We start from the raw sequence: 17,576 nt of genomic DNA, 5'->3' as shown, positions 1-17,576 counted from the left end.
TTATTTATTTTAGGGGGTGGGGGAATCCCAAATAGGACACAAGTTTCTGGACATTTCATCTGTGTTGTTTAATCATTGATAAGAAGAATACTGCACTTGTGATTGTGATCATAGATGATACAATATTGTTAGGCAGGCACCTTTCTTTAATAGACTACTTCCCCAGTTATATTCTCGAACAATAGCTTCCCTTGATGTTATTTCTGGTCCATATTCTTTTTGGAAGCAAGCTTCATGTTATATATTATAAGCCAAATAATTGATGGGTGGGTTAGCTGAGAACGAACTTTCACAACTGAAAATCTTATGTAACCTTGAGCTGCAAACAGGTTCTGGAAAGTCAAAATCTGGTTTGGTTATCAATGACCGATCAATCATTTAGATTCTTAAGCTCTCTACTTTGGAGTTCTATTATAATAAGTTGTCCCCAGCTCCATCTGCCCCCAGTAGCATTTACATAAATTATAAAGTTTATTTTCATGTAAGAAACCAAATGAGCCTTGCTTGATTTGATTACATCACAAGCAAACTTATGGAAAGCAAGCAGCTACTACCTCTCTCACGCTTTGACACCCAATTGGATTATTCTTTTATATAAACTAAATTGCAGGACAAGCTGATAGATAACACAAGGTATTATTGTTGTCAAAAAGAAAATGTGTATGCTGTTTAAGCTAGTGTTATTGTATTTATGGGTGCATTGGGTGAATCAAGGCTCAGATTTCGTGACCGGAAGGTCTGGAAATGTTACTAGTGGCACTGTTTTTGTTAATGGAACAGCTTCAATAGGAAAAACAGATGATAATTTCATCTGTGCTACGTTGGATTGGTGGGCTCCTAACAAATGTGACTATGGAACATGTAGCTGGGAAAGATCGTCTCTCCTTAATCTAGTAAGCTGCTGCTTCTCCTCCCATTAAATCAAATAACCCTTGTTTCTGAAATTTTAATGGCTGTTGTTCACAGGATCTTTCCAACCCCATATTGTTAAACGCTATCAAAGGTAACCAAAATTATTTGATCCTTCATTGAAATCGTACAGTTGAGGCTTATATTTGTAAAAATGCTGCAGCTTTTTCGCCATTAAAGATAAGAATGGGAGGTACCCTGCAAGATAAGGTGATTTACGAGACAAAAGATGATAAAAGTCCTTGTGCACCATTCGTCAAAAATAGTTCAGAGATGTTCGGTTTCTCCAAAGGTTGCTTACCAATGTCTAGATGGGACCAACTCAACGTTTTCTTCAAAAAAGCTGGGTAAGCAATATAATTTCCATCATTTTTTTTCTACTGCCTTTTACTTACTTCCACAGTTACACTCCAATACAGGGCTATGGTAGTTTTCGGATTAAATGCACTAAATGGGAAGACCATAGGTTCGGACGGTTCTGCCACTGGAGCTTGGAATTCTAGTAATGCTGAATCCCTTATACGATACACTGTTAACAAGGGCTATAGCATTCATGGTTGGGAACTTGGTAAATGAACCACGCCAGAGTTAAAAGCAATTTCTCTTTAGCTGGAACAATGAATTAATTTTCTTAAATAATAATACAAGTGGTTGATCAGGAAATGAACTGTGTGGCACCGGCGTTGGAGCCAAAGTTGCACCCGACCAATATGCGTCTGATGTGAAGTCTCTTGAAAACATTGTTCAGAATATATATAGAGGATTTGAGGTTAAGCCATTAGTAATAGCACCAGGAGGATTCATTGATACAAACTGGTTCGCACAATTTATACAAAGAACACCTAAATCTCTTCAAGTGGTGACCCAACACATTTACAACCTTGGTCCAGGTACACGTGCAAAAAGCAGTTACTTAAAAGTACCCTCAAACAAAGCAGCATTCCAGATCACCCTGAACGTTGGTTATGTAGGTAATGATAATCAGCTCATCAACAATATCCTAGATCCATCTTATCTAGATGGTGGGGCCCAACCCTTTAGAGACCTCGAAGCAATTCTCAAGAATTCAGCAACACCAGCAGTGGCTTGGGTTGGTGAAGCAGGAGGAGCTTACAACAGCGGTCAAAATCTTGTCACCAATTCCTTTGTTAATGCTTTCTGGTAAGCTCCTTCACCACTTCTTCTTGCTCTTCATTTACCACTAAAAGCTGCTTATTTTTGACATGGGAATATCTTAATTAAACAGGTATTTGGGTCAGCTTGGAATGGCATCTTCCTATGACACCAAAACATACTGTAGACAGACATTGATTGGTGGAAACTATGGTCTGCTTGACACTGCTACATTTGTCCCAAATCCTGATTACTATGGGTACGAATTAAACTCATTTGTCTTCAAACAGTGCCAAAAAGTTTGATCTCTCTCTCTCTCTCTCTCTCTCTCTCTCTCTCTCTCTCTCTCAGTGCTCTTCTCTGGCATCGGTTAATGGGGAGCAATGTCCTGTCAACAAGCTTCTCTGGGACAACAGGTGTTCGAGCATATGCTCACTGTTCTAAACAATCTGTAAGTAGATCCTTGCCTCAGATTTAATTCAAAATCGAAGCAATGTTTATAGGAATGTTTTCCTTTTTCTTAACAGCAAGGAATCAGTCTGCTTCTTATCAATTTTAATGCCAACATTTCCGTTAATGTCCGAGTAGTGACAGATGGAGAACAAGCTCCCAGAGTAAAGTTGGGAAACACTAGTAGAGAAGAGTACCATTTTACAGCCAAAGATGAAAATTTACACAGTCAAAAGGTGGTTTTGAATGGGAAAATACTCGCTCTAAATTCATCTGGGGGTATCCCTCCTATGGAACCAGTAAACAGGAGCATGACAGATCCAATTATTGTTGCTCCTTTCTCTTATGTATTTTCTCATATTTCAAGTATAATACTTCCTGCCTGTATCAATTAAATTTCTTTTCTGTCAATTTCCATAGTAAAGCAAAAACAAAATAAATGCAAAATCCAGGTTTTTAATTGACCTTTTGACATTACCGCACTGTTATCTTCGATGGGAACAAATATTCAAGGTATTACATCTAAGCAACTGATGAAAATGGCTACTGAACTTGATAAAACTAATCAAACAAAATCCTCTGTCCAACCAACCAGTAGTCACCAAATGCAGATTAATCTGTGGTTCATCCTCTAAAAGGAATGTTATATAGATATCTACATCTAAAATATAAATGAATGATCCACTGAATGCTCCCAGAAATTCATCACTGCTGCTGTATCCAGAAAAAAATGTTTGCATGATGTGGCGAAAAGCAATATTAGACACTAAAACCTCTCTCAGTGCAATACTGACGGACAACCCACAAAATAGCTGCCTTTAAACTGATGAACAGAGTTAGCCATGTTCTCTCAAGCCACAGAACACACCTTATCTGAAAATTAGACAGTACAAAATACTGATCATCAAAATAAGCTGCACTGTTAAATTAGTAGAACCATGCACCTTAAAATGTATTCTTGATAAATAAAATCATAACCCATTTTTTACTTTAAAAAAGGGCAGAAATGTATGCTTATAATAGCTACCTAATGACTGTCTCTTTATTTTTCAAAATTGCATTGTAAAAGCTGTAAAAAAGTTTGAACAAGAATATAGCATGGAGGCAATTTCACCTTGTTTAATGCTACTGCAGCAAAGACGGTTATCATCTATATAAATTGCCTGGACACCCATCATCCAAGATCCCACTGATATATCATCATGAGCATAAGTCTTCAAAGATGCACTGCATGTAATATAAATTAGAAGAAGTGAAACTCAATTTCATTAGGAATTTTAAGCAACATAAGAAGGTATAGTTCACAACACAACTTTTCAAATGAATGTTTGACTATGTTCAACTTTGCATGCAAAGAAAAATGATTGGTAATTGACATGCAAAACAGATATGCATTTTAGCTTAACTGTCATTCAGTTTATAACACATAAATACCTGCAGGTGGACTAGTCTTATAGCACCCAAACTGTATTAATTACTAATGTCAAGAAACCTTGGTTTCTTTTCAGTTTGAGAACCTCAAAGTAGAATGTCTATCTCATTCTTTCAAGATTATAGCAACAACAAATAAAAACTAACCTGTTTGTGTTGATATATTGAGCAAGATTTTTGGAGAGTATAAGAAGTGAACCAGATGCATGCCTGAAATACCTGAAGGGAAGAACGTAATAGTATGAAAACACAAAATAGAAAAAGTATGGTAGTGCAAACATCAAGCTAGATAACTTACGATTTCTCATCCCCAAATTTCCACCAATCAGGTTCATACCAAAGCTTTCCCCTGAAAACAAGATATCCAAAAGCTGAACTTAGAATGTAAACAACTCAAGCTCAAAGTAGCATTTGAAAGAATGAATATACAAAGATTACAAGAAAAAAAAAGAATGTCCAAACATGACATAAGAACTATCTTTTATCGTGATACAATGGCAGACTAAGATATAAAAAAATATGTACTCTTCAGAAACCACTTCTCCTGACTTCATGCATCCAATATAAGAACTATCTTGGCGACGTAGATGTTCAAGAAGTCCAATCAACCCCTCTGTCATGTAGGAAAAAAAGGAGTGAATGATTTATCAAAGTTTCAGTTAATAAAGCACAACAAGCCAAGAGCCAAAAAAAGTTGTGATATTCTATCCAAATGAAAGGGAAAAAGTCCTACCTAGGTCAACGCCAATATTATCATCAACTTTAATGTAAAATTCGGCATCCCAATTTTGAACTGCAGTACTGAAGAAGAATTTTATCTTTTTAGGTAGCTCCTCTTGAGCCTCCTCATGACCCTCCTAATAAATTAATATTGATTAAGCATGCTAAAAATCTATGCTTAAGCCAGTCAAATCTCAATAAGCAAGTGGAAAGAGAAAAGTTTATGAAAACCAATGTCTTGCATCCAATTAAAGAAACCTTCTGATAAAGTCTTGCTATCATGCAGGATATCTAGGCCTCAAAGAACAAGTTCAAAAATCAAATTTGCAATCATATTCAAATGCTACCACTTACAAGAATAAAGAAATCTTTCGTCTTACTATTTTCCTCATCAATATGACGATCCAAGCTATCTCCTCGATTAGCACTACCAATTTCAAAGTAGTTAATCCCATTAGTGCCCACCACTTGCATAATAGCAAAGGAATGAAACTGAGCAAAGAAGAGAATCGATAATCCATATAAAAAAAACATGAATGAAGTAAGGATTAAATATTATGGAATACCTTCGACCAATCACAAATCGTATCACTACTCCTCTTTCCTCGAGTTTTTTTAAAGCATCGCCTGTCAAAAACCATAATAATGCAGATAAGACATGCTTTCTACAGCAAAGTATATGTTATACTGATGCAATAGCATCGTAGCAGAAAGACTAGTGAACACCAGAAATGAAAGTAAAGCCAACGGGAAATCCAAATTAAAGCTTTAGAGTATAAGAAACCAGCAACTCACCTCTAGGCATCCAAGAACCTCTAAATGTATTTCGTTTCAAGTAACTACCAAATCCAGTATAAACTCCAATAACTGCTAGAAGCTTTCGTTGTGAAGAAGACTCACTTTGTGGCAACTGGTGCTTGAGGTAGCCTTGACTCTTAGCTAATGTCAAATCCATCTCAACTTCTACAATCCTCCTCTCTAGATCCCTAAATATCAAATTAAATATTCCAAATGAGGGCTGGATAAAATCAGAAACAGTACAATTAGACCATAGAAAGTGTGAAAGGATGATAAGAATTCGAAATGAGAAACATACTTGCATCCTAAGACTATTAGCTTATCTTCAATGGTAAGAACCTTTGGTTTCTAGCAATACAAAAACAGAAACATCAGAGGTAAAATAGACACATTATAGTTATTAAAACTTCGTTTAATAGTAAACTACGTTTCTAGAATAATCTTATAAACGAACACACAATTTTTACCAACAATAGAAACAGAGGAAATAGGATCAAACAAGGAGAATTTGTTTGGCTTCTGAGTCCAAATGAAAACATCGCAGAAAGAAACCTGTTCAATGTTCCTCTTAAGAAGATTAGCAAGCAATTTTCTGTTCTCTGCATCTTGCCACAACCTAATTTTCACCAAAATTTTGCAAAATAAACAAATCTAGCTTATCAAATTTGTTAGGTACGAAAATTGATCAAGGAAAAACGGAAAAAAATAACAACAATTCTAAGCTGATATAATTGAATATTTATTAGGATTCTATGATCCTTTTTCTTTTTTTTTTTCCTCCCAAAATATGATCTAGAAAACAAAAAGTCTCCAAGAAACTGGTGCATTGGAATTGAGAAATGAGAAGCAAAAATAGAGAAAAAGAAAAAGAAAAAAAAACGAACCGTCCAGCAACGTAAAGCCAAGCGACGCAAGAGAAAAAAGCCATGACCAAAGAAGGCTTGGAAGTGTGTAGATTCTTGGATCTCGAACGTCGCTCAGTTTTGGTGGTGGTAGGTAAACCCTCCATCACACTCTCTATCACAGATACAGAAATGAAAACAGAGATTTAATTACGGTCTCTAATCTCTATAGTATTTGGAAAATTTAGAATGATGGAGTGCCAAGACAGAATCTAAATTTGAGAGCACAGTATAACTAGCAGCAGTTCAAATCAAATCGCAAGGAAATTTGGAAGGGAGAATAAAACAAGAAGAGAGGGAGGGAGATCGATCCGGAGGGAGCAGAGCGGTTACTTGTAACTTGGAAGTAAGAGCTGACAGTTGGTCTTACAGGCCAGGCCTACCTATACTTGGGCCTCAATAAAATTTGGACAAGAAAGGGAAATGAGCTGGCAAACCAGCAGTTCCCATATATGATTTGACAATTTGCGGTGTGTTTGACAATCATATTATTTGCATGTTGAAATGCAAAAGTTACTCTTGTGATGGATGATATTTTCAGTAGAATTATATACATAAAAATTTAATTATATTCAAATATATATAAAATTATTTTTTATTCGGTGATCTACAAGTTTAATTGTATAAACAATTAAAATATATTAAAATTATTTTATAATTTTATATAAATTTAATTCTATAATTGATTTTATAAGTAAATTTATATTTTTGTGCTTAATTTTAGGAAAAAATTTACATTTTAACTTCATGTAATTATTATTTATTAAATTTTAGCTCGATTAGTATGTACATTATTATCAACTTAAGAATACGTGAACTTGAGTGCATTGGAATACATTATCCTTCTATTATGGGTTAAGGAGGACTATCAATAATTTTAAAATTTGTTTCATAAAAAGTCGATATAATCGGAAAAATTGTTCAAAAAAATTTATTATGGTGTCCAATAATCATATTTAAAGTGTTACTGTCTGATTATGATTAAACTGCCTTAACAGAAAGTTTGCAATACACGTGGAACGGACTTGGACCTGACCTCGCCATAAATTAACGCTGGATTGGGTTATCCAAAAGCCAATAATCGAGCTCTTCGATGAAGCCCACAATCAATAGTGAGAAAGTAGCCCATTTACACGTAAAATATTATTATTATCAAGAAATAAATAAAAGTAGATAAATCTTTAGCTAATTTAATCGTAAATTCCGGAATTCGAATATAAAGCGATATAATAAAAATAATTGCAGTTAGGTAAGCCAATATTTGCATATATTCTGTTCTACCAAACTTGGCCTCAGCATCTTTCACTTTCTGCCCCCCTAATCTTCTTATCATCAGTAAATAACATATAAATACATGATTTTTGATAATTTATGTATGGATTAATTAAGCTATATTGGTCGGGTGAATCTTAACTTGATTGGTATTGATATTATTGTCAATATAGGAACTCATGAATTCGAGTATATTAAAGTGTATTATTTTTCTCGTTGGAAGAGATTATGAATAATTTTAGATATTATATAAAAAATTAAATTATATTGTATTTTTGATTAATTGAAGTGTATAAATGAAGAGTCAGATAAACCCAAACAAAAAAATTAAGACATGCCATGCTACTTTTACCTTTTAGCAGAGCACATTTCTCTTAATGTTATGATATCAAAGTTTCAATTTATTCTTCTTTCTTTTTTATACAAAAATCTACAAATGATGCCTTTTTTTTGTATAGATTCTATTATCAAAATTTTCATCATGTTAATTTGTTATTGAAGACATAACATATTCCATTACATTTTATTGCCCCGTTTCATTGGTCATTTAAATACCGTGTTGGTATGAACTTGAGACCATTCTTTCTTTAACGGCACTAATTAATATCATAATTTAAATCTAATTAAAATATTCCTGCGATTTTTGCACTTTTATATATCTGAAATTTAATTTTTAGAAATTTAGTTTTTTACTTTTGAATTTAAAATTTTAACATTGTTAAAATTAAATTATTTTATTTAAAATATACAATTATAAAGATGTAATAGAAAATGATATTTAATGAATTTAAATTTAATAAAAGAATTGTAACCATATTAATAATTAAATTTGTATTTTAAATTTAAAAAATAGAAAGTTTGAATTCATTGAAATAGAATCAACAAATGTTGGGTATAATGATAAGAGATATCGTACTATTAAATAAAGAATACAAGTTTAGACTTTGATAGCGATATTGTTAAAAAGACAACCATAAACTTTAAACATGAATATTAAAACAGGTATGGATAATACTTTTTTTTTAAATAGTTGCAAACAAAATTTAAAATTTCAAGTTTAATCCAAAGTCCAAATAGTTGCAAGTAAATCTATCATGTCAGCTATTAATTGCAAGTAAAATTTCAAGTTTATTTTCGAATGTTTGAAATTTTTATTAATTAGTTATCTAAAATGATGTAGATTTATGTGGGTGTTGTGGGTGTTGTGTAAAAATAATAAGTTAACATGATATCTAATATATATATATTCTATAACTAGATTTATACACCAAATAGAAAAAGCTTAGTTGGCATTGTTAGAATCTTGCCATTTGGCAACATAAATGTCGAACATTTTTCACTCCATGTAAGAACATAAAATAAATTTAATTAGGCTATGTATTTGTCAGCTTTTACCACCCCAATTTACTTACCTAATCCTTGGCACATGTAGTACACTTCATATTCAAAGTAAAATTTGCCTAATTTACTGCATATTCATTAATTCAAAAAAAAAGGGGGGAAAAAAGAGAAAGAAAATAATAATTTTTCCCTATTCGTGATCACATGGAAGAAAGAAAAATACAAAGGAAAAATGTTTAGTAGTTTATACTGATATGATATTCATAGAAAAGGAAATAAAATATTTATTTTCTTATTTATGGTTATTTGAAAGAAAGGAAAGTATAAGGAAATAAATATTGCTTTTATTTATTGCTAAAGATCTTGTTTTAAAATTGATAACTAAAAATTTATAACTCGTATTATTTATTAGATTTTATTGCAAATAATATATTTTTATAAACTATTAAAAATAATTGTTCATTTTTTATAAAAAAAATCCATCCTTTACATATTATGTGTAACAAGGTATGATTTATTTTTATAATTGCTAAAATATATGATAACATAAATTTATTTAATAAAATTAAACATGTTTTAATTAAAACATATTTAAAATCCATTAACTAATTTGAAACTATTAAATATATATTTATAAAAAGTTAATCGTCCAAATATTTAATATTTTAAAGTTTTTTAAATCATTATTAAATAAAATCATTAAATATCATTAAAGCTTTTTAACACTATTTAAAATAGTTTTTAGTACTATTTAAATCTTAATAGTTCTCTTTCGCAACATTTATATATATAATATATATTTAGAATATTACAAATATATTATATTCTAAATAATTTATATACACAATAAATTTGTTATATATACCATAATATATTTGATAAAAAAATGATAGTTTAAGAGGCAATCTTATTCGAAGAGGTTGACAATTGACACTACTAGCAGACAAGTCTGACTTATATCCCCCAAAACTAAGGTCAGAAATAAATTGTTTTCCTTATTTTTCCAGAAAAATCTAAAATTTCAAATGGTAAAAAAGTAATAAAGGAAAAAGCGTCTCGCTCTCGGACAAGTGACACGTGTTACTCTATTTGTATCCAAGAACCTGGCACTCGCTTCGCGTCGTTTATAAGTATTTAAAAGCTCGGCTTGAAAGCAGAAAAAACACAAGAACGAAATCAGCTCACGATTATCAGGCTAGATTTCGATCTCCTTGTTTCTGATTTGATGTCTTTTCTTCAAAAAATTTAAAAATTTTGAATTTTTATATCTACTACACCGCCAGTCGCCAGAGCCAGTTGGTTTATTCTGTGCCGGAATGGCGGGAAACGACTGGATAAACAGTTACCTGGAAGCAATCCTGGACGTTGGTCCAGGAATCGACGATGCTAAATCCTCCTTGTTGTTGAGAGAGAGAGGTAATTTCAGTCCTACTCGCTACTTCGTGGAAGAGGTCATTACTGGATTCGATGAGACTGATCTACACCGTTCTTGGGTTCGAGTACGATCTCTTTTCACCCCTTTTATTCTCTTTTTCTTCCTTCAACTTCAGTTCTGGACTCCAATCGTTTAACTTAAGTACGCTTTATTTGTATTTTAGGCGGCGGCCACGAGAGGTCCCAAGGAGAGGAACACCAGACTGGAGAACATGTGCTGGAGGATCTGGAATTTGGCTCGGACGAAGAAGAAGGTCCTTTTTTTTTCTCTTTACTTGTGCCAGATTCCGGATATTTTCGTTTGAAATTGGCATCCAAGATAATTACAATGAAATCAATCAAAAACTTCAGATCACTGTCACCTCAAAAAGTTTTTTCTACTTTGAGCAAATCAATCAAATGAAATTGAAAAGAACAAAAGAGCCTGTTTTTAGACAATAGTTGCAGTCATTCTAAATTTAGCTGCTTCATCCTTGGTGGGTTGATTTGTTTTTTTTTTTTTCAAAAAATAACGTATCACAACGTGCATTCGGATTTTAGTTAGCTATTTCAAACTTTTATTGCTTTGCCTGTGACTTCGATTTTGTCTGGCCTTTCTATTTGGTTTCTTTTCAGCTTGAGGTGGAGGAAGCTCAATGCAAAGCTAATCGTCGCCTTGAACATGAAAGAGGCAGGAGGGAGGCAACTGCTGATATGTCTGAAGATCTGTCAGAAGGGGAGAAAGGGGATTTAGTTGGTGATGGTTCAGCTCGTGGTGATAGAATTAGTAGAAGAATGCCGAGAATCAATTCTGTTGATATCATGGAGAACTTGGCTAATCAGCTGAAAGAAAAGAAGTTCTATATTGTGTTAATAAGGCATGATCTGCACTTCTGTTTGAGCTGACATGTTACATTGCTGTTCAGTACTTCGTATTTTTCAATGTGGTCTTTATCCGTTAAAATGAGACAATTTTAGATTTAATCTTTAAATAATAGCTCATTGTTTCTCAGACTTTCATTTGGAATGTAGTTCTTTCTAACCAGCAGTCTTCTCGCAGTCTTCATGGCTTGATAAGGGGTGAAAGCATGGAGCTTGGTCGTGATTCGGACACAGGTGGCCAGGTGAATTTTTTTTTTTTTAAACCTCCTTACGATCCTTCTAATGTGGTCTATACCCTGTTGGTCATTGGGAATGTTGGGTATTGTGTTGTACACAGGTTAAGTATGTAGTAGAACTTGCTAGAGCATTGGGCACAATGCCAGGAGTTTATCGGGTTGACTTGTTAACAAGACAAGTGTCAGCTCCAGATGTGGATTGGACTTATGCTGAACCAACAGAGATGCTTAGTCCAAGAACTACAGAGAACTCGATGCAGGAGCTTGGTGAGAGCAGTGGTGCTTACATCATTCGTATACCCTTTGGCCCAAAAGATAAATATATACCTAAAGAAATGATTTGGCCTCATATTCCTGAGTTTGTTGATTGTGCACTTAGTCACATTCGACAGATGTCCAAAGTTCTGGGGAGCAAATTGGTGGTGGAGAACCAGTCTGGCCTGTTGCCATTCATGGACATTACGCAGATGCTGGTGACTCTGCAGCTCTTTTGTCTGGAGCTTTAAACGTGCCAATGCTTTTCACTGGCCATTCGCTGGGTCGGGATAAGCTAGAACAGCTCTTGAAGCAGGGCCGCCAATCAAGAGAAGAAATAAACACCACATACAAAATCATGCGACGGATAGAGGCTGAGGAGTTATCTCTTGATGCATCTGAAGTTGTTATAACTAGTACTAGACAGGAGATAGAAGAGCAATGGCGCCTTTATGATGGCTTTGATCCAATATTGGAGCGCAAACTTAGAGCAAGGATCAGAAGGGGTGTCAGCTGTCATGGGAGATTTATGCCCCGTATGGTTGTAAGTATCAATATATAATTTATTTCTTACTATTCTTGCTTATTATACTTCTTTTATTGTCTAGTCTGATTTTGCTATTTTTAACTCTTCAGTTTGGTTGTTCTTTCTTATATTTGCTCTGCTTCTATATATCTTATGTTGCTAAGATCATATCTAGGTAATTCCTCCTGGGATGGAGTTTCATCATATCGTTCCACATGATGGAGACATGGACGGGGATGTAGAAAGAAATGAAGAAAATTCAACTTCTCCTGATCCACCAATTTGGTCTGAGGTTAAAACTATATATCTTTTCTTTAGCCATTGACCAAATACTTCACTTCACTGACGTTTTGATTTTTCTTCACTAACAAGATTTTACTAACAGATTGTAGCACTGATCTGCCTATTTGAACATGCAGATAATGCGATTCTTTTCAAATCCACGCAAACCGATGATTCTCGCCCTTGCTCGGCCAGACCCTAAAAAGAATCTTACAACTTTAGTCAAAGCATTTGGAGAATGTCGACCTCTGAGGGAGCTTGCTAATCTTGTATGCCCATGACTTTGAACTGTACTTGCGTTATTTTCTCGTATAATAGTTTTATTCCAGTGATCTCACTTCTTCTGGCTGTTGCAGACATTAATAATGGGAAACCGTGACAGTATTGATGAAATGTCTGGTGCAAATGCATCTGTGCTTCTCTCCATCCTTAAACTGATTGACAAATATGATCTGTATGGTCAAGTAGCATATCCTAAGCACCACAAGCAGTATGAAGTTCCTGACATTTACCGTCTTGCAGCAAAAACAAAGGTACAGCTAGTGATTTTGTTTTTCAATTTAAGAAGTAATGGTCTTCTTCCCTTTTAAGGGGAGAGTGGATTTGGATTTTGTTAGACGATTTTATTTTTTAAATTTCTGGTTGATGGAATTGCTGTGTTGAATTTACTACTTGTAATTATCTTGTAGTAGTATAGTATAGCTTTTGGTTCAGTCAGTAAGCCATCCTTCGTTTGCTCTTGTGTTTCGTTTATTTCTGGTGTACAAATTGATGATGATCAGGGATCATTTACTAACACAAAGATAATATTTGCCTGAAATTTGTCTTATGTTAGTTAAATATTTGCCTGAAATTTCTCTTATGTTAGTTAATCTTTTCTCCTTATCCTTTAACAGGGTGTTTTTATTAATCCAGCTTTCATTGAGCCATTTGGGCTTACTTTAATCGAGGTGCTTATCTACTATACCTACTCCTCTTCTTTGTCATAGTTTAACATTTTGAAGTCTCTACATAAGCTCTTGTGAAACAGGCAGCAGCGTACGGTTTGCCTATTGTTGCCACAAAAAATGGTGGTCCTGTTGACATTCATAGGGTATGTCCGTCACCTTTATTAGTTGTAGCTTAGTTTGATGTTCTTAATGGTACTCAGTCATAATTGTGATGATTTTGTTGTAGGTTCTTGACAATGGTCTACTAGTTGATCCCCATGATCAACAGTCAATTGCTGATGCTCTTCTGAAACTTGTTTCAGATAAGCATTTGTGGGCAAGATGCAGACAGAATGGGCTGAAAAATATTCATCTATTTTCTTGGCCAGAGCACTGTAAGACTTACTTGTCTCGTATAGTCATGTGCAAGCCAAGGCAACCTCGGTGGCAGAGCAGTGATGTTGGATTTGAAAATCTAGAAACAAATTCACCTGGTGATTCTTTGAGAGATATACAAGATTTATCGTTAAACTTGAAGTTTTCACTGGATGGTGAAAAGAGTGAAGGGACTGGAACTGGAGCTCTTGATAATTCTTTTGATATTGATGACTCCGTTGATAGAAAAAGCAACTTGGAGAAGGCTGATTTGAAGTTTTCCAAGGATGCTATAGGAAGTTTAATGGAGAAAGCTGGCCAACATTTTGGTGGTGGTAGGTTTCCAGCAATGAGGATGCGGAAATGCATTTTTGTGATAGCTGTGGATTGCGATTCAGTCTCAGATATTCCAAAAGTAATTAGGACAATTATGGATGCAGCAGGAAAAGAGAATCCTATAGGGTTTATATTATCAACATCCTTGTCAGTATCTGAAGTGCACTCTATTTTGATATCAGGAAGCATAAGCCCCTTGGATTTTGATGCTTTTATCTGTAATAGTGGTGGTGATGTGTACTATCCGTCTTTAAGCTCAGAGGATGGTCTTGGGCTTCCCTTCACAGTGGACTCAGATTATCAATCGCATATTGAATACCGTTGGGGAGGAGAAGGTTTAAGGAAAACTTTAGTTCGATGGGCCGCTTCTATTAATGACAAAAATGGACAAACTGTTGAAGAAAACGAGTCACGATCTACTACCCATTGCTATGCATTCAGAGTGAAGGACCCTGAACTGGTAATCTATCCACTGCATAAACGTTCTCCTTTCTTTGTTTTTCACTTCTTTTACACTTTTAGAGAGTAGTCAAGTTTTCCGTTTCTTTCATCCGCTCAAATCTCTTCATGCTTGTTTCTCTCAACAGATTCCTCCCGTTAAGGAGCTTCGAAAATTGATGAGAGTTCAGGCTCTTAGATGCCACGTTATCTATTGTCAAAATGGCACCACACTGAATGTAATCCCAGTTTTGGCCTCTAGAGCTCAAGCTTTAAGGTATTCCTGCCATACTTGTTTTGTTTCTTTCTTTCTCTGGTCATAAAGTTTGTGTTTATTCTACCATTCCATCATTCATTTTTCGGACGATCCATCAGGTGTTCAATAAATAACACGTGATCCTGTCCTTTAGGTACCTCTACATTCGTTGGGGCCTAGAGTTGTCCAATGTCATCACCTTCGTGGGAGAATGTGGAGACACAGACTACGAAGGCTTACTTGGAGGAGTCCATAAAACTGTTATATTGAAGGGAATTGGCAACGATGCTCTTAAGCTTCACTCTAACAGAAGCTACCCTCTTGAACACGTACTGCCATTCAACAGTCCCAACATAGTTCAAGCCAAAGGATGTTGCAACGAAGATGTAAGGGCATCACTTCAGAATATAGGGGTTATCAAGGAATAGACAAAATTACTGCTATAATTTGTTTTAGAATAAAATAGTGGTCGGATCTGTGATGTCTGGCCGTACTACAAATAAGGTATGGATCCTGACTTGCGTAGAAAGCCACCATTGCCTCATTTGCCATACCAAAGTTTATTTCTTCAGTGTTGGAACAGTATCTGTTGGTATACGTTTAGAATACAATACAGTCAAATGAATGATTGAACTGCATGCTTTTTTACTACTGAAAAACAAATGAAATGATTGAGAGAGAGAGACAGCTCTTCATGTTTATTTTGATAAAATTCATCCTACCTTTTCTTTTTCTTTTTTTAATTTGTCGTAAATGTTTTCTTTTATTAAATGGTATTCGCAAGCCAATATATTTTTTTTTACGATAGTCATGTACTTTATTGTGTTATAATCGTATATTCTTGTATATATATGGTACTCTCTTTTTTTTTATTGCGTTGATCACATGGCGAGATGAAGTACAGTTCCATGGCCAAGCACTTATTAATACTAAATTTTAATGGTTAATGCTGGTAGGAATAGGACAGCAAGAAATAAATACAAAGATATGTTACCAAATCAGAACGCAAACCAAAACTTTGACAATGTTGAGGATCCAGAACAGAACGCCTTACTGCTATGCTATGCTAAGCCAAGCCAAATCAAACCAAAGCATATAGGCAACCTCCAAGTGTTCCCTTCATATGGGCTTTGGAGAATATTTAACAGTGCCCCAAAGATAATAGAGTTTCCTACAATTCCCCACAAAGCTAGGACCAACCTCTCCATAACTGACCAAATTGGCATTCTTGTTGTACAATCGTACTTTGCTTCTTGTCATTTCCACTCCTGCATCTCCCATCCTCCATATCATCATCTTCTTCACCGTTTTGTTCATTCGCTTAAGTACTCGTTGAGCTTGATATCGACCTGCAAATTTCAAATGGTCTCCTCATCCATTGTTTTGATACAGAAATGATGACAATATTAAAGCATGTATATATCGTGTTTACCATATATAAGCCATAGAGTACACAAATACTAACTAATTTTGAGGTTCAATGGGAGCAGCAATGCTGTAAAAAATTGATATTGTAGGGGAATAAGGCCGGCCAGGCTAGGCAAATCAGTCTTTGCTTGTATAAGCACTTGTACCAGATTCTTATTTATTTGTGTTCAAACCGTGAATTATTATTCTTTGCAATCTGGCCTCGTTGGGCATTTCTTCCAGAGGCAATTTTGCAATTTCATTAACTCATTATGCAAGGCTTGTAACTTTGCCTCATTTGTCTTTGTGAACAATGTTGCTAGAGTATCCCACGCTTCCTTCAGAGTCTCGGCATCCCGTATATGCTGCTGCTGCAAGTATTCGTCCTCTATCGCAACGGTTAGACTGAACATCGCCTTTGCAGCCTTTACCTCCCATTTCTCCATGTCATTAGCTTCGGTTGGTGGTTCAACTTCATTTCCACCAACTATGCTCCATAGCTCCTTCCCTTTCAAATAAAACTTCATCTGAAGGCTCTTTATGCTGTAGTTGCTCCCGTTGATCTTCTGTATTGTGCTAGTTTGCGCACCAAAATCCGTCATTATGGATTTATTAGCTCTTGAGCTACTTTAGCTATGTTTGGTCCCAAACCGAAAATTAATTGCAGCCTCGAATTGCAAAATTAGCAGCATATCCTAAGCGATCCCTGATCGCGAACTCGAAAAGTTTATTTTTATAATCACGCTAGTTGATATCCGCAACAGTCTTGTAATGCTAAGTAGCTATCTTTGATACCACTTCTTGAAGTAATTGAGGGAGCAAATATAAAATAACTTAAGCAATAGAAGGAAGGGACTCAATTAAAAAGAAAATAGAACTAACTTGGATGCCTAAAAAAGCCATATAACCAAAATTCTAAAGAGAGCTTATAGCTCACTGTTTATTGCTTTCTCAACTCACACGTACGATGGGAAATGCCTAGCCTATTTATAGCTTCCTACATCGACTTAAACAGGTCGGATTAATTTTTTATTATTAATTTAATCTATAGATAAGCTTGACTAAGGATGATAAGCTTGATTTTTTATTCTATGAAGTAGAAACAAAGAGAAAGATCGAGAGAGAGCGGGAGAGAAGTCGGTGACTCCCAACATATAATTTTTATATATTGTGACTTAATCATCACAAATTATTACTCCATAAATGAGGTGTGCTGATGTCGAGATCGGATTAAGATGATTGTTGGTAAGTTATCGGAGCAATTAGGAAATATAGAGATTTCAAAGTAAGATTATAGAATAAAAA

General features: G+C 34.7%; 3 protein-coding genes across 8 annotated transcripts; 2 read left to right on the top strand and 1 right to left on the bottom strand.

Annotated features, from left to right (window-relative positions):
- Positions 1-468: 468 nt before the first annotated feature.
- LOC107940072 (heparanase-like protein 3) lies at positions 469-2,941 on the top strand. Of its 2 annotated transcripts, none has more exons than XM_016873486.2 (9): positions 469-893; positions 967-1,003; positions 1,073-1,256; positions 1,329-1,477; positions 1,569-1,799; positions 1,881-2,070; positions 2,156-2,281; positions 2,374-2,473; positions 2,611-2,941. In XM_016873486.2, exons 1-9 carry the CDS (start codon positions 657-659, stop codon positions 2,611-2,613), a joined length of 1,257 nt encoding a protein of 418 aa, XP_016728975.1. In that variant the 5' UTR covers positions 469-656; the 3' UTR covers positions 2,614-2,941. The 2 variants fall into 2 exon arrangements, with proteins under 2 accessions (XP_016728975.1, XP_016728974.1); XM_016873485.2 differs by having other exon boundaries at positions 2,550-2,941.
- Positions 2,909-6,660, bottom strand: LOC107940073 (hydroxyproline O-galactosyltransferase HPGT3). Of its 5 annotated transcripts, none has more exons than XM_041099072.1 (12): positions 6,306-6,660; positions 5,974-6,037; positions 5,720-5,769; positions 5,419-5,609; positions 5,190-5,250; positions 5,004-5,115; positions 4,637-4,760; positions 4,429-4,516; positions 4,202-4,252; positions 4,051-4,113; positions 3,587-3,699; positions 2,909-3,345 (listed from the first exon to the last, which is right to left on the bottom strand). In XM_041099072.1, the coding sequence occupies exons 1-12, from the start codon at positions 6,428-6,430 to the stop codon at positions 3,323-3,325; spliced, it is 1,065 nt and encodes a 354-aa protein (XP_040955006.1). In that variant the 5' UTR covers positions 6,431-6,660; the 3' UTR covers positions 2,909-3,322. The 5 variants fall into 5 exon arrangements, with proteins under 5 accessions (XP_040955006.1, XP_016728977.1, XP_016728976.1 ...); XM_016873488.2 differs by having other exon boundaries at positions 2,909-3,369; positions 4,051-4,122; positions 6,306-6,659; XM_016873487.2 differs by having other exon boundaries at positions 4,051-4,122; positions 6,306-6,657.
- A 3,428-nt stretch (positions 6,661-10,088) lies between these two features.
- On the top strand, positions 10,089-15,576 carry LOC107940066 (probable sucrose-phosphate synthase 1). Its single transcript, XM_041099070.1, is given in 14 exon segments — positions 10,089-10,435; positions 10,535-10,624; positions 10,986-11,227; positions 11,410-11,473; positions 11,569-11,869; positions 11,872-12,266; positions 12,424-12,540; positions 12,668-12,799; positions 12,887-13,063; positions 13,427-13,480; positions 13,561-13,623; positions 13,707-14,630; positions 14,758-14,885; positions 15,019-15,576. Coding segments are annotated over 14 exon segments (3,144 nt in total). The 5' UTR covers positions 10,089-10,252; the 3' UTR covers positions 15,293-15,576.
- Positions 15,577-17,576: the final 2,000 nt, after the last annotated feature.

This window comes from Gossypium hirsutum, chromosome D08 (genome assembly GCF_007990345.1).
Source record: "Gossypium hirsutum isolate 1008001.06 chromosome D08, Gossypium_hirsutum_v2.1, whole genome shotgun sequence".
NCBI lineage: Eukaryota > Viridiplantae > Streptophyta > Magnoliopsida > Malvales > Malvaceae > Gossypium > Gossypium hirsutum.
Note: the sequence above shows the minus strand (reverse complement) of the source record. Positions and strands in the feature narration are given on the sequence as shown.

Coding starts and splice junctions, on each gene's coding strand:
- LOC107940072 (XM_016873485.2), top strand. CDS start 657: ATGTGTATGCTGTTTAAGCTAGTGTTATTGTATTTATGGGTGCATTGG. Junction 2,282..2,373: donor CCAAATCCTGATTACTATGG/GTACGAATTAAA, acceptor TCTCTCTCTCAG/TGCTCTTCTCTGGCATCGGT. Junction 2,474..2,549: donor CTCACTGTTCTAAACAATCT/GTAAGTAGATCC, acceptor TTTTCTTAACAG/CAAGGAATCAGTCTGCTTCT.
- LOC107940073 (XM_016873487.2), bottom strand. CDS start 6,430: ATGGAGGGTTTACCTACCACCACCAAAACTGAGCGACGTTCGAGATCC. Junction 5,770..5,973: donor TTAAGAGGAACATTGAACAG/GTTTCTTTCTGC, acceptor TTGTATTGCTAG/AAACCAAAGGTTCTTACCAT. Junction 5,610..5,719: donor CTAATAGTCTTAGGATGCAA/GTATGTTTCTCA, acceptor TTTGATATTTAG/GGATCTAGAGAGGAGGATTG.